Genomic DNA, 26,591 nt, shown 5'->3' with positions numbered 1-26,591 from the left:
AGTATGCCTATGTTGAAATCCTAACCCACAACTGGAAGGTGCAGCCTTTGGGAGGTAATCATTTCATAGTGTATAAATATACCAAGTGGGCTTCTCTGGTGGCTCAGAGGGTAAAGCGTCTGCCTGCAATGCGGGAGACCCAGGTTCGATTCCTGGGTCGGGAGGATCCCCTGAAGAAGGAAATAGCAACCCACTCCAGTACCCTTGCCTGGAAAATCCCATGGACGGAGAAGCCTGGTAGGCTACAGTCCATGGGGTCATAAAGAGTTCAACACGACTGAGTGACTTTAGTTTCTTTTCTTTTTCTCTCTAAATATACCAAAACATTACATTGTACATTTTAAATATATATAATTGTTTCAGTCATACCTCAGTAAAGCTGGGGGAAAAAAGAATGATGGGGAAAAAATTGTGTAGTAAGTAGGCTATAAAACTCTCAGCATAAAAATACAGTCATGCTCAAAACACTGATCCCTAGAGGAAAAGTCACCAGATTAACAGTGATTGCATTTGGAAGTCGATTGTATACAAACTTCTTTCTGAAGAAAATGGTGACTATGGGTTGAATGAATGGTGAATATGGCGTGTCTGAGGTACAGTGAAGAAATAACTGACAAAAGCAAACATTAAATGTTTTTTTTATTATGAAATAGTTTAAATATACAGAAAGATACAGAGAATAAAACCCCACAACCAGCTTTATTATTTTAGAAGAATTGGTATTTTTTCAACAAATGATTTCTCATTTTTCTCCCTCTCCAGAGGTCATCACAATTTGATGATTATTTCCATAAATGTTATTACAGTATTTTCATATGGTATTCAGCCATGAAAAAATACATAATTTTGATTTGCATGTTTTCAAACTTTATATAAATAAGTAGAACCATATCATACAAAATACCCCCTAGTTCAATTTCAGTATTGTTTCTCAGATGTATCCATGTTGACAGAAATATCTCTAGTTCCTTCATCTAAAGTCTAACATTTAAACCCCAATAATTTTTTTGATTCCCTAAAACTTTTCATTTCTACAAACACTGAAATGGGTCTTCATGTACATCTCCCTGAACCCAAGAGGCTCTGTAGAGGTTTAAGTTGAATTTCTGGGTCAAAGAGTATCCATATCTTCAACTTTACTAGATATTGACAAATTCTTTTTAAAAAACTACAGTAAGTCCCCTACACAGGAATGAGTTCTGTTCCAAGAGAATGTTTGTAAGTCCAATTTTTCCAAGTCCAACTGTTAGCCTGGGTACCCAACTGACAATTGGCTATATAGAACTCTACTGAAATAGCTTTCCCTGGAGAAGGGAATGAATGGCAACCCACTCCAGTATTCTTGCCTTGAGAATTCTGTGGACTATTCACACAAATAATACATAAAAAGCAAAAAATAAAGAACACATTTTTAATCTTATAGTACAGTACCTTGAAAAGTACAGTAGTACAGTAAAACAGCTGGCATACAGGGCCTGGCATCAAGGGAACAGGCAAGACTTACTGACTGAAGGAGGGAAATAGGATATGGTAGAACTGGATTGTCAGCAATAGAAGATATCAGCTACATCACTGCCTGCTTTTACACTTGCTTCTGGACATCCTGGACTTGAAACAAAGATACTGTACTACTGTGCTCTATACTGTGAAGTACACAAAAGCACAGCTACTTGTAGAGGATGGACGCGTGTCACGAGGTACGCCAGACATGTAAACTAACTTACATGACTGGACATGTAAATGCACATACACATCTTTGAAAGCTTGCAACTTGAAGGTTTGTATGTAGCGGACTTACTGTATTTTCAACTGCATTGTATGATTATTTCTCTTGCTCCACATCTTTCCAGTAATTAGTACTGTGATGCTTTTGAAATAGTTCATTGTGATTTTGTTTCCCTCACTGCCATGATGTATATCGTCAATTCTTTTACTACTCCCAAATCCATTCTTTCTCTACTGGTATTTAAACCATCTTTATCATATGCAAATTTTCTACAAATAGATTTGGTTCAATAATTTTATTGCTGTTCTTTAGAAATCACACTTCATAGACTAATTAAAATTAAAGTTTTAAGATTTTATGTGAAATTAAAGGGCAAAAAGGCCTATTGAGGAATTTTGTTGGAATTGCAGTGAATTTGTTAATCAGAAATAATGGATAACTTTATTATCTTGAGTCTCTTCAGCCTAGGCTACATAATACCCTTTGATTTATTTTATTCTTCTTCAGTTTTCTGGACCTAGAAAATCTATTAACTCCTTGAGGATCTGGTCTTTGTATTGATCATGTTGTCTCCTGTCTAAATCAGTGTGTGGCAAACAGCAGCTACTCAATATTCACTGAATGAATGAAACTGTATATATATGTGTGTGTGTGTGTGGTTTGTAATTTTCTTCTCAATCCCGTTTTGATTTCAGTTTTATAATCACCTGATAAAAATTTATAAACTTTGTCTTTTTTTCTGTAGTATCAAACAGTTTAGATGAAATCACCTAGATTAACCCATACTGTTACTTGGGACTGATGTCTTTTTATGCTGCAGTATGAATTCTTGAGGTTTTAGAGTTAACTGCAATACTCTCTGTGCTTGATCTAAATAGAAGTTCTGTATTTTTCTCATTTCTTTAATTACTTTATCTCTTTAGAAACCTAAAACCAGCTGTGTTATATAGTTCTACTTCTATTACTTGCCTATAGTAAAAACTCTCCTACATACATCCTAAAGTTTTTAGGTTGTCCCAGTTGTGACCTGCTGCTTTCCATGGATGTTCTTCTTTGTCTACTAAGGAATCTTGTTTTAGCTGTAAGGATTAAATGAGTTAATATATGTTATGTAGAATAGTGCCTGGTGCATAGTAGGCACTCAATACATGTTAGCTATTATTATTTAATTGAAGATCTGCTATATTTGATGCACTAGGTGAAGTACTTTGCATGCAAATTTCTTACTTAATATGCACCAATCTACAATAGACACTATTTCATTTAATATTCACATTTCTACACTACAGTGTCCTTTATTATCCCTATTTTAAGAATTAAAGAAAACCCTGAGTTTCAGACAAGTCAAGCAAATTGTCACAATGTCACAAGTCAAATTCACACAATGCCAGAATAGTAGGAGAGCTATGATTTTCCAGAATCTAAGCTCTTAGTCCTGGTAAGTGCTAGATCTAGTGCCTAGATCTGAGAGAGAAACAAATAAAATAAGGCTGAAAGGTATATTATAAGAACTAGATAATGAAGTTCCTCATAGACAGTTTTAAAGACTGTAGATGTTAAAGAACAACAGCAAGGCAGTGATGTACTATTATACTTGAAAATGTTCATTTTGGGTGCATGGTGGGAAATGAATTTAAGGGGACCAAAAATTGATACAGGAAGATCTGTTAGAAAGCTATAGAGTGATCCTCATGATTGGTCAACAGAAACGAATAGAATTCTATAGCTGAAACTACCATTTAGTAATCACTTTTGAAAATCCAGATGCACATTAGAAATAGCTTGGATGCTAATTAGATTAGAATTAGCTTGGATGCTAATACACAAATGCCCAGGTATTACTTTTCCCCCCAAAACTCCAGATGTGATTCTAATAAGCAGCCATGTTTAAAAACAACTGGACTATATGATGATCTTTTACTTTTATCTAGTTTCACTTTTTCTATTTCATATTCAGTTCTCCCATTTCATTTACTTGGTTTTCCAATCTCTGTCTCATTTTTTATTGTTCTCAAGCCTTTATCAAGTGTAGTAGAAAAGCTTTTGTATACATACATACATATATAATATTATAATATATGTATTTTTAAAATATGAATTTTTGCTTAGCAAAAAAATTTATGACATTTTGGCTCCACTTGTTTGACTAAGTATGAATAGAATGCTAGATTTCTAATTTATATTCACTCAAAACTTTGATATAGTCCCACTTATTCTGGCATCTAGTATTACTGGTAAAAGTCTAGAAAGCTTATTATTTTAGTGATTTAAAAAAATTTTTTTTGAATGATGCTTGAAACTTCAATTCCGAGAATATAAAGAAATACTATGTTGTTAAAAAAACAAACAAGAAATTAACACGTGATACAGTAACTATAGACTTGGTTCAAATTTCACAAAATTTTATGCTAGAGTCCATTATTAGTCTTCATATCTTACTCAAGATTCCACACTGTATTTAGTTGCATTGGGCATGAAACAAATTCTGATAAATTCTCTTTTCATTTTTATTGTTACAAATATTTTCTAATTTTCCTTGTTATGGTTTCTTAGATATACCCATCATTTAAAAGTGGACATTTAATTTCCAAATACATGGGTTTTTAAAGTATCCTTGATATTAATTTCTAATTTTGATATTAATTTCTCATTTACATGCTTTCTTCTGTGCACTCACCCTCTGTGCTTTTCCAGTCTTTTAACTTCATTGAAGCTTTTGATGGCTAAGTCAAAGATCTCTCTTGGTAAATGTCACATTGCACTTGAAAATATGTAGCTTATTTTCAAATATCTTTTCATACTGATTCCTAACATAATTCCACAGTGATAAAAGAGAACAGACTCTTTATGATTTAAATACTTTTAGACCATGAAACATTTGCACCTCATTTTACATCCCTGGATATGTTACAGAGTCTCTTGGTTTATAGTCTATGGGAACTTCAATAGAACTTATATCCTACTGTTGTGTGAAAATTATATAAATCTTAATTATGTTGAATTGGTTCATAAATAGTTCTTTTCTATTCTATATCCTTCTACTCTTCTGCCTATTCACTCTATTAATTTTTGAGAGTTTGATATTGAAACTCCAACTAAAAGTCTTAATTTATCTACTTAAAAAAATAATTGTAATATATAGTGGAACTATATAACTTTGTTTTGTATTTTCCAAGTCTCCTTTAAATGTGTTGTCATACTTTGATAATTAAAAATTTTTTTTAAAAAGAGAGCTATAGAGTGATCCATGTGAGGTGAGTCTTAAACTGGGATGGCAATATTAGAGAAAAGAGTATAAATTCCAAAAGTATTTATGAAATAGTCTAAAGGACTTGGTGACTGACTGGATTGGGTGGTGAGAGTGACTCCCCAAGATGGATTCTCTGATGATGAGCAAGGTGGGCATGCTGCCTGAAAGTTTTCTTGCATTCCTTACATTCATAGGGTCTCTCTCCAGTATGAATTCTCTGGTGTTGGGCAAGGGATCCACAGTAACTAAAAGCCTTTCCACAAACATTACATTCATAAGGCTTCTCTCCAGTATGAACTCTCTGATGTTGAGTAAGGGATGAATCATTGCTAAAAGCCTTCCCACACTTAATACATTCATAGGGTTTCTCTCCAGTATGAACTCTCTGATGTTGAGCAAGGTAGGCAATCTGGCTGAATGCTTTCCTACATTGCTGACATTTGTAAGGTTTTTCTCCAGTATGAATTCTCTGATGTTGAGCAAGGTGTGAATTCTGGCTGAAAGCCTTCCCACATTCCTTACATTCATAGGGTCTCTCTCCAGTATGTATTCTTTGATGTACAGTAAGGTATGCACGAAGGCTAAATGCTTTCCCGCAGACATTACATTCATAAGGTTTCTCACCAGTATGAACTCTCTGGTGTTGAGCAATAGATGATCTATTGCTAAATGCTTTCCCACATTCAATACATTCATAGGGTTTCTCTCCAGTATGGACTCTCTGATGTTGAGCAAGGTAAGCAAACTGGCTGAAGGCTTTCCTACACACCTTGCATTCATAAGGTTTTTCTCCAGTATGAACTCTCAGGTGTTGAACAAGGTGTGCATTCTGACTGAAGGCTTTCCTACATTCCTTACACTCATAAGGTTTTTCTCCAGTATGAATCCTCTGATGTTGAACAAGATTTGATCTCTGGCTGAATGCTTTCCCACATTCTACACATTTATAGGGTTTCTCTCCAGTATGAATTCTTTGATGAAGAGTAAGGGATGAGCTCTGGCTGAAGACTTTTTCACAGTCATTACATTTCAGAAGTTTCTTCTCTGTATAGATACTCTTGGGCTTAATGGCAATTAATTTTTTTTTTAAGCTTTTATGTGTGTTATGTTTATGTACTTTCTCCTCTTTGGGGATTATCTGTTGTGTATGAAGTAGTGTGTTGGGATGGAAACTTCTCCAAGTTTTGTTATATTCTTGTCCTCTTTCATTAACAGGGGCTTCTTCATGAGTGATTGTCTCTTCCTTGAAACATGCTTTCTTATTCATTGGTTGTCCTTCAAGATGGCCCTCACATTTCCATTCTTCTTTCAAACTGGAGTACTCAAGGCCATAGCTTGTAAGTTTTTCTATTACCTTCTGAGATGATTGTGGTTCATAAATGTCCTGCTTTGGGGTTAATTCTTCAGTCTCACACATAGATTCCCAGTCTGAAAAATAAGAATAATAAAAAAATACTCCTCTATTAAGTACCAGAAGGTACATTTATAAAAGTGCATCTATAAAGTGTGTGAATTTAACGGCACATAAGAACACTGGTTTTTGTAGTTCTGAAGAGTACAAAAACAATAACTGAAAATAAGTCATGGAGTAACTGGAGGAAAAGAGTGGAGAAGACTCCTGAAAGTCCCTTGGACTGCAAGGAGGTCAAACCAGTCAGTCCTAAAGGAAATCAACCCTGAATATTCATTGGAAAACTAATACCGAAGCTCCAATACTTTGGCCATCTGATGTGAGAGCTGACTCACTGGAAAAGACCCTGATACTGGGAAAGATTGAGGGCATGAGGAGAAGGGGGCAACAGAGGATGAGATGGTTAGATGGCATCACTGACTCAATGGACATGAGTTTGAGCAAATTCCAGGAGACGACGATGGACAGGGAGGTCTGACGTGCTGTTGTCCATGGTGTCACAAAGAGTTGGACACGACCGAGTGGCTGAACCACAACAACAAACTCGAGGAGGAATGATTAGAATTATAAGGAAATCAATACAGTAAATCATAGGTCAATAAGGATTTGTGTAGGTGGTTGGACCTGGTTATAATTTTATGCATGTATGAATAATACAGGAACTGAAATAATCTCCACTCTTATGGTTACTTCTTTCAAGAACATTCATTGAACCTGGTGCCAGGTACTGTTCTATATGCTTTCAGTTTCATTTCAGAAAGAAATGAAGATCCTTACCTTCATGCATCTTACACTCTTAGGGAGACCAGAAATAAATGCTAAATAAGTAAATTTTATTGTATGTTAGAAGGTACTAAGTGCTATGGAAAAAGAAAAGCAGGGTAAGAGAGATCAGGAGTGATGGTGAAGTCAAAGGAGGGAATCATAAATAAGTTAACACTGAAGCAAAGAATTGAAGGAAGTGAAAAAGTTAGTCACTTAGATATTCAGACAAAGAACATTCTGGACAGAAGAAACAGCCTAAAAGCAAAGGCATGTTTGGTTTGTCTGAGGAATAACAAGAAGGTTAATGTGGCTAGAGAGGGGTGAGATGAAGTCAGAGGTAAAGGATAATTAAGATTATTTAAGCTTTATAGGCTTCCTAAGGAACTTGGCTTTTACTCTGAGTGAGATGGAGAGCCACTGAAGTGGTATGAGTAGTATGAGTGGTAAGAGCCAATGAAGTGGTATGAGTACAGAAGTGACATCTAGTTACAGTTTAGTGAAATTACTGGAAGGTGGAGAGCAAGAAGAGAAGAAAAGGGACCTACTATTGTAGCAATCAATGTGAGAAATAATAATTATTTAGACCAGAGAGATATCAATGAAGATATAAAGAGGTAGTCAGATTCTATTTAATTTTTTCTCTTGGAAAGGCCAAGAAGATAGCCTTACAGATTGGATATAGAATGTAACAGAAAGAGATAAGATGAACATGCCTTCCAAGTTTATGGTTTGAAGAATGGAAAGATGGAACAGCTGTCAACATTGGCCAGTGAACCCTCCCACATTGACAGAGAACAAACTAGTAAGGAGAGGGACACAGGGGGATGCAAGATAGGGGCAGGGGATTTAGAGGTACCAACTGCAATGCATAAAATAAGCTACAAGAATATACTGTACAGGGCAGAGAATATAGAGAGTATTTTATAATTACTGTAAATGAAGTATAATTTATAAAACTTTTGAATCACTATGTTGTATATCTTAAACTAATGTAATACACTAAATCATCAACTATGAGTGCATGCTCAGTTGCTAAGTTGTGTCCAACTTTTTGCGACTCCGTGAACTGTAGCCTGCTAGGCTCCTGTGTCCATGGGATTTCCCAGGCAAGAATACTGGAGTGGGTTGCCATTTCCTTTTCCAGGGGATCTTCCCAACCCAGGGATCAATACTGTATCTCTTGCACTGGCAGGCAGGTTCTTTATCCTGGAACCATCAGGAAAGCCCACACTAAATCAACTGTACCTCAAAATAAAAAGAAGTCTGGATTCGAGATTTTTAAATTGGAAGTTGCCAGCATATAGATGGTATTTCACAAGTCTGTATTATCAAGAGAATGAGTATATATAGAAGAGAAAGGAGCAAAGGAATAAACCCCAGAGCACTCCAACATAAAGATATTCAGGAAAAGAGGAGAAACCAAAAGATATTAAGAAGGGCAAATGTAAGCAAGAAAAAATCTGAGGTGAGAACATTAATACCACATGATATTAAAGGTTATAATAGAAATCAACTTGTTCAATGATTTATACCAAAAAAGAATAAAATACACTTTCACAATAACATACACAGTTTGGAATATATTATTAAGAAATGACACAAAGGGAATTCTCTGGCTGTCCAGGGATTAGGACTCCATGCTTTCACTGTGGAGGGTCAGGTTCAATCCCTGGTCAGGGAACTACAATCTTGGAAACCAAACACAGCAGATAAAAAGATGAAAGAAATGTCATGAACATAATTAATAAAACAATGGCTAATAACAGTAATCATTAATAAGAATTATCTTTCTTTATATATAAAGTATACATTGGTACTTGCAAAACACCACATAGATAAAGGCACATAATAGAACATAGAAGCTATGTGGGAAAGTACTATACTATTTATACTTCTTTTTTTCAAATAAGAATATTATCTTGCAATTTTAGAATCAATTTTAAAAAGCAATAGAAGAAAGCATAAGGAAAAAAACTTTACAATTCTAATAAGGGACCACCCCCTAAAAACTGAATAAATGGAGAAGATGCACACCTTGCTTTTTATATGAGGAACCAACATGGTCAAGCCACAAAGTCTCATCAAATTTACCTATTATGTTCATTCAATTACAGTCAAAGCCTACTGTGATTTCTTAAAAGAACTATGCAATAAAGAATGTGGCAGGCCTTTGTCCCTGTTTCCCAAGAGGTAACCTCTAAGTCATCTGAACTCCTGGAAGGAGGTCTTTGGTTATTCATGGTGAGCCTCTTGGACTACACCTGATATTAACACTAATAAGGTGACTCATGATGACTCCTTAGGTAGTTTTTGCTAAGGAGATGACTCAGGCTGGAGGCAAACCATGTTGGAAAGACCAACCATACGATCAGAGGGTTGGAGCTTTGAGCCACCATATCAGTCTGACTTTTGGGAAAGGAAGAAAGGCTTGGAGATTGAGTCACATTGGGTAATGATTCACTCAGTCATGTCTACATACTGAAACAAAACAAAACTTAACCTCCTCCTGCTGCCCAGCCTCCCCAAAAACACTGAAAACTCTGGACACTGAAGCTCAAGAGAGCTTCCCTGGCTGGTAATATTCTTTTGAATACTGAGATGCCTGATGGGCCCTTACGACAACTGAAACCTTACATCTGCAACTTTTCTGGCCTTCCACCTTTGGGGCCTCTCCTTTTGGCTAATTCTGATCTGCAGTCTTTGTTACAGTAAAAGCGTAATCATAATAATATGCTTGAGTTCTGTGAGTCATTCTAGTGAATTATCAAACCTGAGGGTGACTGTAGGCATTCTCAAATGTGCAGCCAGCTGGTCAGAAATAAGGATGGCCCCAAGGATGCCCCAACTTGCAGCTGGTGTCTGAAATAAGCACAACCTTGTAGAATGCTGTCCTCTCAGATTTTACAGTTTGGCAAACTCTTTGCAAGAATTTTTTTCTTTTTTTGAAGAAATTCCCTGGTGGTCCAGAGGTTAGCACTCAACACTTTCACTGCCATGGGTCTGGGTTCAATCCCTGGTCAGGGAACTAAGATCCTGTGAGCCAAACTGTATGGCCAAAACAAAAATATTGTGACTTAAAAAAAAATTTATTTTTAATTCTAAAGTTCACCAAAAAATATACATGAATCTAGGATAGACTATATGTTAGCCCATAAAACAATCTTAATAAATTTTCAAAGAGTGAAATCATACTAAGTATCTTTTTTAATCATAATGGACTGAAACTATAAATCAATAGCAACATAAAAACTGGAAAATCCACAAATACATGGAAATTAAACAGCACACATTTACACAATCAATGGGTCAAAGAAGAAATCACAGAGGAATTTAAAAATATCTTACAATAAATGAAAATAAAAGTGCAACATACCAAAATTTATGGGATGCATCAGAAATTGTTATAGCTGTGAAGGTTTACATCACAAAAGAAGAAAAATATCAAATAAATATTAACTAGAAAAAGAGCAAACTAAACCAAATGTAGAAGAAAGAAGAAAAAATAATAAAGATTCAAGCAGAGATAAACCAAACAGAAAATTTTAAAAGCAATAGAAAGAATCAATTAAACCAAGAGTTTGTTTTTCAGTAAGATCAACAAAACTGATGAACCTTTAGACTGAAAGAGCAATTCAACTGAAGTCAGAAATGACTCCAGTCAGAGCAATTAGGCAAGAAAAGCAAATAAAAAGCACTGAAATTAGAAAAGAGGAAATAAAATCATTTCTGTTTGTAGACAACAGTGATCTTACACATAGACATTCTTAACACTCCACAAAAGAAAAACAAACACTTGTTACAACAAACTCAGCACAGAGTCAGAATACAAAGTCAACATACACCAATCAATTGCATTTCTATACATTAACAATGAACAATCTGAAAAGAAAATTAAGGAAACAACTCCATTTACCACAGCAACAGAAAGAATAAAATACTTCAGAATTAATCAAGGTGAAAGACTTATACAATGAAAACTATAAAACATTGGTGAAAGAAATTAAAAGATAATTGTAAATAAATGGAGACATCCTGTGTTCATGGATTAGAAGTTAATACTGTTAAGATGTCCACACTACCCAAAGCTATCTACAGATTCAATGCAATATCTATCAAAATCCCAGTGACTTCTCCAGAAATAGAAAAATCAATCCTAAAATTCATATGTAATCTTAATGGACTCTGAATAGTCAAAAGAATCTTGAAAAGGAAGAAGGTAGTTGGAGGTGTCACACTTCCTGATTTCAAAACATATTACAAAGCTACAGTACACAAAACACTGTGATATGACATAAAGATATGTGTGTGTGTGTGTGTGTGTGTGTGTGCGCGTGCGCATGTGTGTATAGCAAATAGAGAGCTCAGAAATAAATCCTTATATATATTGTCAAATGATTTTTGATGAGTGTGCCAAGACCTTTCCATGGGGAAAAGGACAGGCTTTTCAATAAATGATGCTAGAAAAATTAAATATCCACGTGTAAAACAAAGAAGTTGTTACACCACACATAAAAATTAACCCAAAATGGATAAAAGACTTAACCTAAAACTTAAAACTAAAATACTCTTAGAAGGAAACATAGGGAAAAATCTTCATGACATTATATTTAGCAATGATTTATTGGTTATGATACGAAAAGCATAGGTAATAAAAGAACAAAGTAGACAAATTGAACTTCATGAAAATTAAAGATTTACTGTGCATAAAGGACACAATCAACAGAGTGAAAGGCAACCCACAGAGATTATGGGAAAAAATATTTGCCAATTATGTATCTGAAAAGAGGTTAATATTCAGAATACATAAAGAACTGCTAAAACTCAACAATTACACAATTAGATTATTAGACTGGACAAAAAAATGTTTAGTTATATACTGTTCACAAAAGAAACACATAGAAAGTAAGAGAGTAAAGGAGTGAAGAAAACTACACTAAAGAAATAGTTACAAAAGAAGGCCTTTATAAAGTTCTATCAAGCTAAATAGTTAAGGGAAGAATCATCACTAAAGAGTAATAATAATAGAATTCACCAAAAGATAATCTTTCTGGGATTACCAGAAAGATAATCCCCAAAACATATTATAAAACACTTTCATAATACTGCTCAAGGGGATTTTTTAAAAAAATCAATAGACTCAGAAGAATTGACCAGCACAGTTATTGAGCTTAATCCAATGAACATATATCAAATGCTGTACTACACAAGCAGCAGACATTTTCCAGAACACACAGTTTATCAAAATTTACTCCCTAGGCATAAAATAGGCCTCAAAGTACTTCAAAGCATACTTATTAAACAGACCGTATCCTCCACCTGTAATGTAGTTAAAACAAAAACTTAAATTTGGAACTTAAAGCTTCCAAATAATTCATGGTCAAGAAAAAAAAATCAGTGGAAATTAGAAAATGCTAAGATATACATGATAACAAAAAGACTACATATTAAAACATGTGGACTCTATTCCTAACATAGTCTTAAATGCTTAGAAAAGAGAAAGCCTCTAAAACACTGAATTATCTAAGTTTAAAAGCTGAAAAAAAAAAAAACAACCCTGGTAGTATAGTGGATTTGAATCTGCCTGCCAATACAGAGGACATGGGTTTGATCCCTGGTCTGGAAAGATTCCACATGCCTCGGAGCAACTAAGCCTATGTGCCACAACTACTGAGCCAGTGCTTTAGAGACTGTGAGCTGCAATTACCGAGCCCACACACCACAACTACTGAAGCCAGTGTGGTCTAAGGCCCAAAAGCCCGAACACTGAGCCCACATACTCCGAGTACTGAGCCTGCGTGCCTGCAGCCTGTGCTCTGCAACGAGAAGCCACCACAACAAGGAGCCTATAGGCACAAAAATGAAGAGTAGCCCCCACTCACCCCAGTTAGAAAAAGGCTGCACGCAGCAACAAAGGCCAAGCACAACCAAAAATAAAATAAACAAAATTTCTATAAATATTTTAAAAGAGAGAAAATAGCATAAAAATGTAGGAGGAATAAAATAAAGGAGAACTACCTAACAAAAATTTAAAGATAAATTAGAGACAATCAGTGAGGTAAAAAATGTCTGAAAACATTAATAAGTTGAAAGATTTGTTTCTCTCTTTTTAGAAGGAAAAACAGGTCACGATTACATATACTGCTGCTGCTGCTGCTGAATCGCTTCAGTCATGTCCAACTCTGTGCAACCCCATAGACGGCACTGGAATGGGTTGCCATTTCCTTCTCCAAGGCATGAAAGTGAAAAGTGAAAGTGAAGTCACTCAGTCGTGTCCGACTCAGCGACCCCATGGACTGCAGCCCACCAGGCTCCTCCATCCGTGGGATTTTCCAGGCAAGAGTACTGGAGTGGGGTGCCATTGCCTTCTCTGATGATTACATATACTACCAACTTTAGATAAGAGAAAATAATAACTTTAATAAATTTGAAAACTTACATGAGAAGTATAAATCTTTAGAAAAATACCATAACTCCACAACTATAGGAGAAATAAAAAATAGATTCTTATAATAGTAATTGAATTATTAAATTCTTTTCATACATAAAAAATTCCAGGCCAAGATGAACAAAGTTCTACCAGACATCCAAAAACAAACATTTTTTATATTTTACCCAAAATCTTCTAAGGAAGAAAAAGATTTTATGAGATTAGGACAACTTTGATTCTAAGATCTGACAAGGAGTACACAAAAGGAAAATTGAAGGCCAACCTCACTGACACAGATGCAAAAAACCTAAAGAAAATATTGGCACATAGCAACTAGCTATGAATGGAAAAGATAAAGATAGGTCTGTCTCAGGAATACAAGATTGGTTCAACATTAAAAACATAATTCACTACATAAAAAAGAAAACATCGTCTAATCACTTACAGATATAGAAAAACATTTATTGAAATTCAAAAGCTTTCTACAATCAAAACTCTTAACAAATGGTAATGAAAGGGTATCTACCAGAAACCTTTAAACATCAGAATTATTAATAACAAAATATTACAGCACTTCCTAGGTGGCGCAGTGGTAAAGAACCTTCCTGCCAATGCAGGAGACGTGTGGGTTTAGTCCCTGGGTCGGGAAGATCCCCTGGAGGACGGCGTGGCAACCTACTCCAGTATTTTTGCCTGGAGAATCCCCATGGACAGAGGAGCCTCATGGGCTTACAGTTCATAAGGTCGCAAAGAGTCAGACACGACTGAAGTGACTTAGCATATACAAAACACTTCAATTGAGGCCAGAAATTGATAAAAATACCTGCCATCACTATTTTGATTCATACTGTATTGGTGACCTAAGGATAATAGAAAAAAGAAATTAAGGATTAAGAATTTAAAGTGAAGAAACTGCCATTATTCACAGACATACTCACCCACAGAAAAAGTAAAGGAGATCTAAAAATTACTAATAGTAGTGCAAGTTTTCCAATGTTGCTAGATATAAGGTCAAAGTATAAAAGTTAATTTTATTTCTGTGTATGAGCAACAAACTGAAAACACAGAGAACGTTTAACACAGGAACAAAATTTAAATGTCTAGAAATTAATCTAATAGAAGATGTGTGTGTCCTTTATAGAGAAAATTCTAAAACACATTGAAAGAATTAAAAAAATCTAAATGAACAGAAAGATAAACTATGTTTACAAATAGAAAAAAAAATCCAAAATCGGTATGTAGAATAAATAAAATTTAAACCAAAAGCCAATAGCTTTTTGTTGTTTTCTGGTGGAAACTAACAAGCTGACCTAAAAACTTCAGTTAGATGTCCAAAGGGCAAATTCTGAAGAACATAAAGAAGGTATAGGGACTTACTCTAACAAATATTCAGTTTTTACATTAAAAAAATTTTTTAAGATAATGTGGTACTTTCAAGAGAGAGGGGACATATGTATACCTATGGCTGATTCACACTGATATATGGCAGAAACCAACACAACACTATAAAGCAATTATCCTCCAATTAAAAATAAATAAAATGTTTTAAAAGATAGTGTGGTACTGGCGAAAGGAAACAGAATCAATGGAATGGAACAGAGGTCAAAATCAGATTAATAAATATACTATTATGTTGGCCGAAAAGTTCATTAGGGTTTTCTGTGGCATCTTACTAAAAATCCAAACGAAGATTATGGCCAACCCAATATAACCTGATATTTAAGAGGTAACATTCAGGACAATAAGCAAAGAAAGCTCACTTCTTCAGTAAATGCTAAGACACTTGGTTTTCCATAAGGAGTAGAAATTAAATACTTCAATCTCAAAAATCAATTTTTGGACTATGGCACTAAATGTAAAGAAGAATCTATAGAGGACAGTTTGAGAATACCCATATGACTTCAGAATGCAGAAAGGTTTCTTAAAATATGAAAAATCATAGGCTACACAAATCAAAACTACAATGAGATATCATCTCATACCTGTCAGAATGGTCATCATTAAAAAGACCAGAAATAACAAATGATGGTGAGAATGTGAAGGAAATGGAATCCTCCTACACTGTAGGTAGGGATGTAAATTGGTACAGCCACTGTGGAAAACAGTACAGAGGTTCCTCAGAAAACTAAATATGATCAGAAAACTACCGTATGATCTAGCAGTTCCATTCCTGGGTATATATCCAAAGAAAATGAAAACATCAATTCAAAAAGATACAGGCACCTCAGTGTTCATAGCAGCATTGTTTATAACAGCCTGTTCATTAACAGATGAATGGATAAAGCTATGACATACCGGGAGTGGAAGACTTAGTGCTTTCACTGCCATGGGCTCAGGTTTGAACCCTGACTGGGGAACTAAGATCCCACCAGTTGCACAGTGTGGCCAAATAAATAAATAAATAAAAGCAACAAGGATATATGGTATAGCACAGGGAGGATAACCAATATTTTGTAATAACTTTAAATGAAGTATAATCTATAAAAATACTGAATCACTATGTTATATACCTGAAATATATGTATATCAACAATACCTCATAAAAATATACATCTCTCTCAAACTGAACAAAGGACTGAGCAGGCACTCAACAGAAGAGGAAATCAAATAGCCTTTTATAAATTAGATCCCAAATATTTTTTAGTAATCAAGGAAATTCAGATGACAAGTATAAGTAAATATTTCACACATGTCAGATTTGCAAAAAATTTTAAATTTGTTAATTCTCAGTCTGGAGCAATGAATACTCGCACACACAGCTATTAGAAATGTAAGTTAGTACAAGTAATCTGGAAAGTAAAATAGCATTATGCAGTAAATTCCTGGCTATATTCTCTACATGAACTCCAGCACATGTGCACCATCAGTCACACGTAATAAGGTTCATAGCAGTAACATTTATAATAACAGAAGACTGAAACAATTCAAATGCCCTTCAGTGGATAAATGATGATTTTCACAGTGGAATATATTACATTTCACCAGGAAAAAATTTCAATGAAAAATAGTGACTAAAATCAATATAGATGAATCTGAGGAATATAATTTTGAGTTGAAAAAGTCAGAATTACCAGCACAATGTATTTCCATTTTCATAAGAAAATTGAAAATATGCAAATATAAATATTTTGCTTAGGGATATATGTGGAAAAACTACAAAGAAAAGTCAAGAAATGATAAGCAAAGTTGTAGGATAATGGTTACTCTAGTGAGGGGTAGGGATGGGCCAAAAGTAGGGAGCGATACATCACTAAGAAGGAACCCTCAAAGGCCTAAAATGGCACTGATAATCTTCTATTTCTTAAGTTAAGAAGTAGGTACATTTTTTGTTATATTATTACTTAAACTACATATTTAGGCTAATATATACTTATGTGTGTGTAATTTATTTAATAATAATAATTAATAAAATTTAGCCATGTCTTCTTTGACACTACAGTTCCACATCAAAAATTTTTCTTAGAAATCTGAACAAGAACATAAAAGTTTGAGGAGAGGTAGTCGAGATGGGGGTGGAATGAGATGGGGAGTAGTGTTGACAGAGATGTTTACAGAGACCCTAATTTTCTTCTGAATTTTAGTCTTCCATTTTACCTGAATGCATCCTATGTCTGTATGAAAATCATTCCTATACCACAAAGCTAAACTCTTAACCTCTTCTCTCTTAGATGTTTTCTAGCTTCTAACCTGTGTTTTTGTTAAAGCCTATCTTCTCAGTTAACCAGATTCTTCTCTCACCTCTCTCTGAGCTTCCTTTATGTCAGCTTTCTTTTTATATATGCTGTTAACAGCTATATTGTATTTCTTCTACAAGCCTATCAATTATTTGATTTTTTACATTTTTGTATAACACCTTAGCATCTTGCAAGTACTCTGTTTAAAGTACAAATTCAATAATCTTGATTAAAAGAATGAGTGAACTGACCATTAAGAGAAAAATGAGGCATTCAGAGATATATTACTACTATTATAATACTAGTAGCTATCAGCTTTTGAGCTCATAATATGAGACAGGAACTACTGAAAGCACTTTAAAAATATTATCCTAGTTTACAGATGAGAAAACAAAGGCACGGAGAGATTAAGTCAGTTGCTCAAATTTTCACTTCATGTAGGTGTCAGGGTTTGAACTTTACTTTGGTGTTACAGCTGTGCATAGAGCTCAAAAGGTCATCAGATTAAGAAAAGATTCTTTTTTTTTTCCTTTGGATGTTGAAAGCTTTATTTTGAAATTTCATGCAGACAGAAGATGGAGGGCCAGACACAGGGCTGAGGGAGGCTTGTGCACCTGAGCTTGGTAAAGGCTGGAAGAGGGGACTTCCCTTGTGGTCCAGTGGTTAAGAATCTGCATTCCAATTCAGTGGATGCAAAGATCCCATAGGCTGCCGAGCAACTAAGCACCACAACTACTGCGCCCCCAAGATCTAGGGCCCATGCTCTGAAACAAGAGAAACCTGCACACCGCAATGAGAAGCCTTTGCACTGCAACAAGAGAAGCTCTTGAGCCGAAACTAGAGAAAGCATGTGTGCTGCAACAAAGACCAAGCTCAGCCAAAATTAAAACAAAACAGAACAGAAAGGCTGGAAGATGCTTATGAAACTAGAAAAGGAAGGAGACTCAGAGAAGAGGGGGTAAAGTGGGCAAGGAGAGGCAGTTCAGAATATCAGCTTTTGGAGAACAACCTCAAAGGACTCAAGTTTCTACTAAGACCTAGAACATTTGAGAGGAACATGCCAACAACAGAGTGAAGAGGTGCTACCTTTGAGGCAAGCTGGGCTGTACCCTGCAAAGGTTTTCGCGTGCCTATTTCCTCTTCACTCACCTGAGCACAAGTCTTTTGTCATCTCTCTCTTCGCCATCCAGGGCTCCTTCCCTTGTTCCAACAATAATATCACGCTTGGTTTAGAAAAGCAAAGTCCTGCATAGATGAAAAGAAACCAAATTTGGTCATGCTGTAGATATCTGAGAACTCACATTGAATTATTTGATCATTGGGGAAGAGGGGGCTTACAGTAAGCCAGAGAAAAATTGATGAGGACATGCATACAACGGACAGGGAAGCTGAAACTTCCAACACAGATTAATAACAGAGCCATTCACTGCCAACTCACAAATATTAACCTGTTACTTTGGCACAGGCAGGAGACATTCCGCCAAACACTACAGATGCTAACCCCCAAAATCACAATGATACCCTTATGAGTAGAAGCTCAGTTTTGCAAGAAGACATTCTTACCCAGTGATACCAAGATCCTGTAGTTCTCCAACATCACATTACTGTACAGATGCCTTTGAGAAGGATTTAGGTAATCCCACTCCTCTTGGGAGAAGTCTACAGCCACATCTCTGAAGGTCACCAACTCCTGAAATGAAATGAAATAACCTTATCTCTTTCCATACTCACCTCATTCATTCTGCCCCAGGCACACAGGGCTCCCAGATATACTTTCAGATGTGGAGAATGTTCCCCCCCAGGGCTTTTGTACTTCTCAGATCATTCTGTATAAAAACAGCAATGTTCTTATCCCAGTTCCCTATTCCCCTAACCCTGCTTATTTTTCTCCATGGTACTTAATTATTCTGTTATTTATTGTCTGCTCCCCACCTCCACTAAAATATAAAGTCCAGGAGGGCAAAGTATGTTTTTGTTTTGGTCACTGCTATATCCCAGTTACAGAAAAGTATCTGACACACATGAGGCTTATTTAAATATTTGCTGAATAAACTGAATTAATGAATGAATGTTTTGCAAAAGTCAAGAAGCTATAAGAGGATGTAAAACAAGACCATAAAGTGCTTACTGTATCTCCCAAAATTGTATTATACCAAGCAAAACAAATAATCAATTCCATTAAAATGCAAATACTTTAATCCAGAATATTTAAAATTTTGTGTGAAGAAATGAGTCTTCCATTCAAAATAGTATTTTGGCCTATAATGGCTAAGCAAAGTTCTTAAAAACTTGGAGTTATGCTATGATTCAGCTGATTCCAGGTTTCCATAATGTGACCATCTAATGAAAACTAATATACATTATGTGTTTGTGTGTGGAGATATATACACACATGTAAATTATTTTCTGGTTTTTTATTTTTTACAAAATTAGAAGAGGTGAATCTGTCAAACCAAGAAGATTATTTTATTGGACATTTTATTCAATTTTGTCATAGTTTAAAAAACTCTCTCTGCAAAATAAAGTTTGAGCAAACTCTGGGAGATAGTGAAGGACAGAGAAGCCTGGTGTGCTGCAGCCCGTGGGGTCACAAAGAGTTGGACACAACTTAGTGACTGAGCAAGAAAATTAAGTATTCTTAAAGTGTTTTTCAACACTCAGCAACTATTTTTCTTAATTATATGAAGTAGTTTGTGAATTTCTCCCTCTTTGACCTAGCAATAACATCCCTAATATATTGCAGAAATGTTCCTGTTTGGTTTGGTAATATACATGCTTCCAAAAATGTTTTCCTTAGCTTACATAGATATGTATAATAAACACATACATTTTAAATATATGATATACACATTCTTCACTGAGTCCTTCATTTATACAGTCAATGAAAATAATTACAGTGTCAATACAAGGAGCTTAAATTCTAACCTTCAAATATCTGACCTCTAACAAAGAACCTCTGAAAATATTTGACCTCTAACCAAATACTTGGTTTCAAACTCCATTCAAAATTATAATCAAACCCACCTGAAGAAACAGTTCCCTTGACCATTTTGCCTTACAAACACATTGTTCTCAGCAGAGAAGACAACTTCCCCTGAGGCCTTGTCATGTATTTCTCACATCCCTTGTACTATAACACATGAAGCTGAGGTAAGTGACCTCTTAGCTCCTTATACTTGCTTTCAGACCACTGTCCCACCCTCTTCCCTAAAATATACCTAGTTTTCCATCTCATGAAATCAGGCTGTAGCTGTGTATGATCCCTTCTTCTTTTAATTATCCAGCAGTTTCTGGTAGATACCAATTCTTTGTCATTCCTTGAACACTTTAGTATCTTGTCTTACTGTCACTTTCTCCAATGCTATTCCCATTATACATAACCTTTGGTCACTTCAATATTCATAAAAATAACCCTTCCAACAACCTGGCCTCTCAGTTTTCTGACCCCACTTTCTCCAATAAGCTTGTCCTCCACATTTCTACAGTCACTTTCTTTTTTTTTTTTTTTTCTTTGAGCAGGCAGGAAACACGTAGCTCAAATGGCGATTATCAAGCAGCTGATCAGGCATGAATCATGCAGCTCAGCTGGCGATTATCAACAAGATCAGCCGGCAGGAATCGCGGGGCTCACCTGGCTATTATCAAGCAGCTGAGCAGTACAGTCACTTTCATGATCATGCCCTAGACCTTGTCATTATCAGTTAGTACCAACCTCACCATAATCTCAATTCTCCTACTCTCACTTTTACCACCTATATTGCAATTCCCACCCCCCGCCCCCGCCCTGGTACCCTAATTAGGATGGGCTTCCCAGTGGCGCTGGTGGTAAAGGACCCACCCACCAATGCAGGAGACATATGAGACATGGGTTCAAGCCCTGGGTTGGGAAGATCCCCTGGAGGAAGGCATGGTAATCCACTCCAGTATTCTTGCCAGGAGAATCCCATGGACAGAGGAGCCTGGTAGGCAATAGTCTATGGGTCACAAAGAGTAGGACAGGACTGAAGTGACTAGTATGCATACCCTAATTAGGATCATCCCTTGACCCCACTAGAACCTACAAATCATTAATCTTACATTTTCACTGCTCTTCATTCCCACATACCCTCACATCCTAGAACAACCATTTGTTATAATCACACCCAGGCACACACTCTCAACTTCTCTGCCCCCTTTTCACTTAACTATACTCATCTGGGCCACAGCTATCACTGAGCATACTTGGTTTCTGTACCCTGCACACATTAATTTTTTTTTGAGAAATAATTCTAACTGGTCTCATTTTAAATTCATAATCACTAACTTCAAGTGAACCACAATAATACATTTCTATCTACCTACATGATACAATTCTCTAGTCCATTCATTTCCCCTACCCTCCCAAATGACCATTTGATACTTTCTTCCCTCTCCTCACATCTTCAATCCCTCCATCCTTACTCTCAGCTAAAAATCTACCTTTGTTTCACTGAAAAAAAAAAAAAAAGCCATTTTAAGCGGATTTCCACAAATTCACACAACATCTACATTTTTACTTGCATGTGGGCCATACACTCTGTTTTTTTAATCTCTCTCTCTTTTTTTAATCTTTATTGAATTTGTTACTACTTCTGTTTTATGTGTTGGTTTTCTGGCTGCAAGGCATGTGGGATCTTAGCTCCCCAATCAGGGATGGAATCCATACCCCCTGCATTGGAAGGCAAAGTCTTAACCACTGGACTGCCAGGGAAGTTCCTGGCCCACACACTCTAACTGGATCCTATTACTGTAAATGAACAGCCCACTTACCTAGCAAAGGTCAACCCTTCCATTTGTATCCTAGGCTTCAAATCCTCTCAGCTACTCAAGCACAGCCTTCCAGCAATTCCCTCCTCTCTCCTCTTCAATTTCCCTTTCTGCTGCATCTTTAAATCAGCCCACAGACACATACCTGTCCTTAAAAAACCTTTTTGACTATAGTTTTTCCTCCAGTTACCACCTATTTCTCTTCTTTCCTTACAGCTAAACTATGTGAAAGAGTGGTCTCTACTTTTCATTATTTCTCTCCCTGTCCTGAAGAGGAATGACATAATGTGATGTGTAACAGGAACACTGTGGCTGCTCTGTTGAAAACAGACTAAAGACAGTAAGGGTGGAAGTAGAGGGACAAGTTAAGAGAGCATAGCAACAATCCAGGTGAGGAATGATAGTTTACATCAGAATGGAAACTGGTGATAGTAAAAAGAGGTCAGGTTCTGGATATACTTTCAAGGTAGGACAAACAATTTCCTGATGGAAGACTTTTAGCTTGAACATCTTAGATGGGAAGTATGTAAGAAGTTTCTAATTGGTTTTCCTGTTTCTATCCTTGTCCCAGTTTCTTTTCAATAGCAGCCAGAGTGATCCTATTAAATGGGAATCAGATCATGCCATTCCTATGCTCCAGAACTTCCAATGGCTCATTTCACTCAGTTTGAAAAATCTGAATTTGAGGTATCCATTCTACAACCTAATGAAGATGCTGAGTGGATAGCTGGATACATGAGTCTGGATTTCTGGAGAGAGTTCTGGGCTGTATACAGTTTGGTAGTTGTTGGCATATAGATGGTATATAAAGCCGTAAGACAGGGTGCAATCAACAAAGGAGTGAGTGTAGATAGAGCAGCAAAGAAGGACTAAGCCCTCTTAGTTAACAGGTACTCAGTAAAAAGTTTGTGGAATGAATGATCTTCTGGATGGAGACTAGAATGAAGAAGTTATTCTGTTTCTAGGGGAACAGCATTTTAGGCAGAGAGAACAGTAAGTGCAACGCCATGACTCCAGAATGTACTCAGTTCACTGCAAAGAAGTTAGCGTGGCTGCAACTGAGTGAGTGTAATACAGACAGAATGAGAAAAATTAGATGAGGTCACAGGGATAGCCAGGGACCAGATTATGTAGGGCCTTGCAGGTCAAGGCAAAGACTTCAGCATTTGTCCAGAATGAGGTGGGAATCCACTGGAGAGTTTTAAAATGTGACGTGATTGGTTACCCAAAAGCCTCAGCAGAAGGAAAATTAATGTCCGCCTGTTTTGAAAAAGGAGGAAAATATTTCAGGAAAAAGAAAACACCAACTCACCTGGTACATGGCTTTAAGAAGTCCAACAGCCATTCTTTACTCCCCTTGATTCTTCTCCTGGGGAATGGCAGTGTCTTTAGATGAGTGAGATGGGGAAGAGAACATGAGAAACCAGGCTTTCCTTGCAGCATACACAATCATCAGCCAAGAATTTTTCTGCTTTTCTTTCCTCTGTTGCACCCTTCCCTCCACTAGAAAGCATAATGGAGACCTAGGAATCTGCTTGCAAACAATTTAACCTGTGCCCAAATAACTTCCTAATTCATTATTTAAACAAGAAATGTTCCAGATTTTACAGTTAAAAACTCCAAGTGATGCAACCATTTGCATAAAGACACAGCTAATAAATAACAGCATTAAAATCAAATAAAGGTCTTTCTGACTCCACTTTCCTTCTCCTCTCCAGTAGGTAAGTGATTCTGTCTCCCCACCACTGCGCGGTTTGGGAGATCTTAGTTCCCTGACCAGGGACTGAACCCCGGCCAGGGCAGTGAGAGCACCTAGTCCTAACCACAGGATCGACAGGGAATTCCTAGGTCAGCGGGTTCTGAAACCTGGTGGCACACTGGCATCACCTGGCCGGCTTTAATAGATATTGGTGGCAGAAGAGTCTCATTCGGTCCCCCGCTCCTAAACACACACACACACACACACACACACACACACTCACAGATTCTTAAAAACTACAGCGCCAACCACCATCTTGCACAGATCAGAGCAGCCATGGGTACCGGCAGTTTCACCGTCACCCTCACCAATAGCCCTTAGTCGCAAAAACTATGATGGTCTCACTCACACACTCCAGTCACAAGGAGGCCGAGGACAGAGGAACAAGAGAGGCAGAAACTATCCTTCTGCCTCAACTCAATCTCACTCTCTGTGGCACCAACCATCGCTCACTCGCACACACATAGTCACATAGATATGATGTATACAGGCACCGCGGGTGACAGGCTCACACACCGTAAGGTAACAACCACCGTCTCACACGAAGTCACACAGAAAGCCAGGGGGCCAACGTCCGGGTGACCCACTTCCTTCCTACCTGCAGAACCGAACTGCCGGAAGACCAGCTCCCAGCCCGGAAGGCTCGCGTAACCTCCCCTCGGGCCCACCTCCTGGTCTGAACCTGATGGAACCCAGCCTCCGCGAGCCCGGAAAGAGGCGACTCGGCCTCCGGAGGACACAAAGGGGCAACGGGCCCAGTGCTCGCGGGGGCCACTGGGAAATGTAGTCCTGACCAGAAGAAGCCTTGGCGCTCTGGAGTTCAACTGCCCTGGGAGTTTGTACCACCACCTCCTCTGCCCCAGCTTTTGCCAAGCGGACCTCTCCCTGGACTTGCAGGAGGAGCCTGCACGTCTCGATCGATTCCTCTCAGCTCTGAGGCTGGGTCCACCACAGAGACTGCGTCGAGCGTCACCCTAATCTGTCGAGATTGAAGGACCCAGGCATAAGGGATCGGTCCACCTTCCTTAGCTACGCGTCGGAGAATTACAAACCGCTTGTTAGCCTCAGGGGCCGGGGCGGGGCCGGGGGGAGCGAAGTGGGCGCGTTCTAGTGCACGCGCGTCTACACAAAATGCATGAGAAGTGAGTTCCTCTGTTTGAGCTGGGGGACCTGAAGAAAGTGTGTATGGGGCAGTTGGAAATGGAATGCGCAGGTACGTTGGGCTGCATCCAGTCCCTCCTTCCCCAGGGCGTTCTTTCCCAGGGAATGGTTTGCCCTGAAAACAGGAGGGGAGAGGTCAGGATAGAGAGTGTCATCTTTTGCATATGATTCCTGAGTTTGTGATTTAGTGATAGTGGATGTGAATGTGTCCCCTCTTCCTAAAACGGCTCCTCTGTCGGGTATCTTCAAAGTTTGTTTACCCCCTACATTCATATACAAATGTTCTCTCAAGAGGACTTAGCTGATTACACTTCTCCCCCGGACACTTCACGGCTCCTTTGTTGTTGTTGTTTAGTCGCTCAGTCGTGTCCCATTCTTTGAGACCAAATGGACTGTAGCCTGCCAAGTTCTTCTGTCCATGGAATTCTCGAGGCAAGAATACTGAAGTGGGTTGCCATTCCCTTTTCCAGGGGATCTTCCCAACCCAGGGATTGAACCTAGGTCTCCTGCATTGCAGGCGGATTCGTTACAGAATTGCAGTCAGAGCCACCAGGGCTCCTTAACCTGACTCTATACCTGCTTAAAACAACAGTGTTTGTATTTTAAGGTTTTTACTTTTTTTTGCCCTGCTAGGTCTTTGCTGTGGCAAGGGCTCAGCAGCTGCAGTGCAGGGGCCCCAGTGCCCCACGGATGTGAGATCCCAGTTCCCCTCAGTTCAGTTCAGTTCAGTTGCTCAGTTGTGTCCTACTCTTTTCGACTCCATGGACTGCAGCAAGGCAGGCCTCCCTGTCCATCACCAACTCCCTGAGCCTACTCAAACTCATGTCTATTGTGTTGGTGATGCCATCCAACTATCTCATCTTCTGTCGTCCCCTTCTCCTCCCACCTTCAATCTTTCCCAGCATCAGGGTCTTTACCAATGAGTCGGTTTTTCCCATCAGGTGGCCAAAGTATTGGAGTTTCACCTTCAGCGTCAGTCCTTCCAGTGAATATTCAGGACTGATCTCCTTTAAGATGGACTGGTTGGATCTCCTTGCAATCCAAGGGACTCCCAAGAGTCTTCTCCAGCACCACAGTTCGAAAGCATCAATTCTTTGGCGCTCAGCTTTCTTTATAGTCCAACTCTCACATCCATACATGACTACTGGAAAAACCATAGCTTTGACTAGACGGACCTTTGTTGGTAAAGTAATGTCTCTGCTTTTTAATATGGTGTCTAGGTTGGTCAAAGAGTTTCTTCCAAGGAGCAAGCGTCTTTTAATTTCATGGCTACAGTCACCATCTGCAGTGATTTTGGAGCCCCCCAAAATAAAGTCTGTCGTTGTTTCCATTGTTTCCCCATCTAATTGCCATGACGTGATGGAACTGGATGCCATGATCTTAGTTTTCTGAATGTTGAGTTTTAAGCCAACTTTTTCACTCTCCTCTTTCATCAAGAGGCCCTTTAGTTTTTCGCTTTCTGCCATAAGGGTCGTGTCATCTGCATATCTGAGGTTATTGATATTTCTCCTGGCAATCTTGATTTCAGCTTGCGCTTCATCCAGCCTGGCATTTTACATGATGTACTCTGCATATAAATTAAATAAGCAGGGTGACAGTATACAGCCTTGATGTACTCCTTTCCTGATTTGGA

General features: G+C 37.7%; 1 protein-coding gene across 8 annotated transcripts; it reads right to left on the bottom strand.

Moving 5' to 3' along the window:
• Positions 1 to 622: 622 nt before the first annotated feature.
• LOC147353741 (zinc finger protein 570-like) lies at positions 623 to 24,980 on the bottom strand. 8 transcript variants are annotated; one of them, XM_086352058.1, is made up of 6 exons: positions 24,396 to 24,895; positions 23,351 to 23,424; positions 18,817 to 18,943; positions 18,403 to 18,498; positions 14,403 to 14,439; positions 10,334 to 13,542 (listed from the first exon to the last, which is right to left on the bottom strand). In XM_086352058.1, the coding sequence occupies exons 2-6, from the start codon at positions 23,381 to 23,383 to the stop codon at positions 13,536 to 13,538; spliced, it is 300 nt and encodes a 99-aa protein (XP_086208184.1). In that variant the 5' UTR covers positions 23,384 to 23,424; positions 24,396 to 24,895; the 3' UTR covers positions 10,334 to 13,535. The 8 variants fall into 8 exon arrangements, with proteins under 8 accessions (XP_086208177.1, XP_086208179.1, XP_086208178.1 ...); XM_086352051.1 differs by lacking the exons at positions 10,334 to 13,542; positions 14,403 to 14,439 and adding an exon at positions 623 to 6,404 and having other exon boundaries at positions 24,396 to 24,980; XM_086352053.1 differs by lacking the exons at positions 10,334 to 13,542; positions 14,403 to 14,439 and adding an exon at positions 623 to 6,404 and having other exon boundaries at positions 23,351 to 23,407; positions 24,396 to 24,554.
• Positions 24,981 to 26,591: the final 1,611 nt, after the last annotated feature.

Source organism: Bos grunniens, chromosome 18, assembly GCF_055505025.1.
Source record: "Bos grunniens cultivar Pamir isolate PY7600 chromosome 18, Bosgru_T2T1.0, whole genome shotgun sequence".
NCBI lineage: Eukaryota > Metazoa > Chordata > Mammalia > Artiodactyla > Bovidae > Bos > Bos grunniens.
This window is presented reverse-complemented; position numbering and strand designations above follow the sequence as displayed.

Coding starts and splice junctions, on each gene's coding strand:
- LOC147353741 (XM_086352051.1), bottom strand. CDS start 23,383: ATGGCTGTTGGACTTCTTAAAGCCATGTACCAG. Junction 18,499..18,816: donor CAGGATCTTGGTATCACTGG/GTAAGAATGTCT, acceptor TCATCTATGCAG/GACTTTGCTTTTCTAAACCA. Junction 6,405..18,402: donor GACAAAAGACTTGTGCTCAG/GTGAGTGAAGAG, acceptor CTTATTTTTCAG/ACTGGGAATCTATGTGTGAG.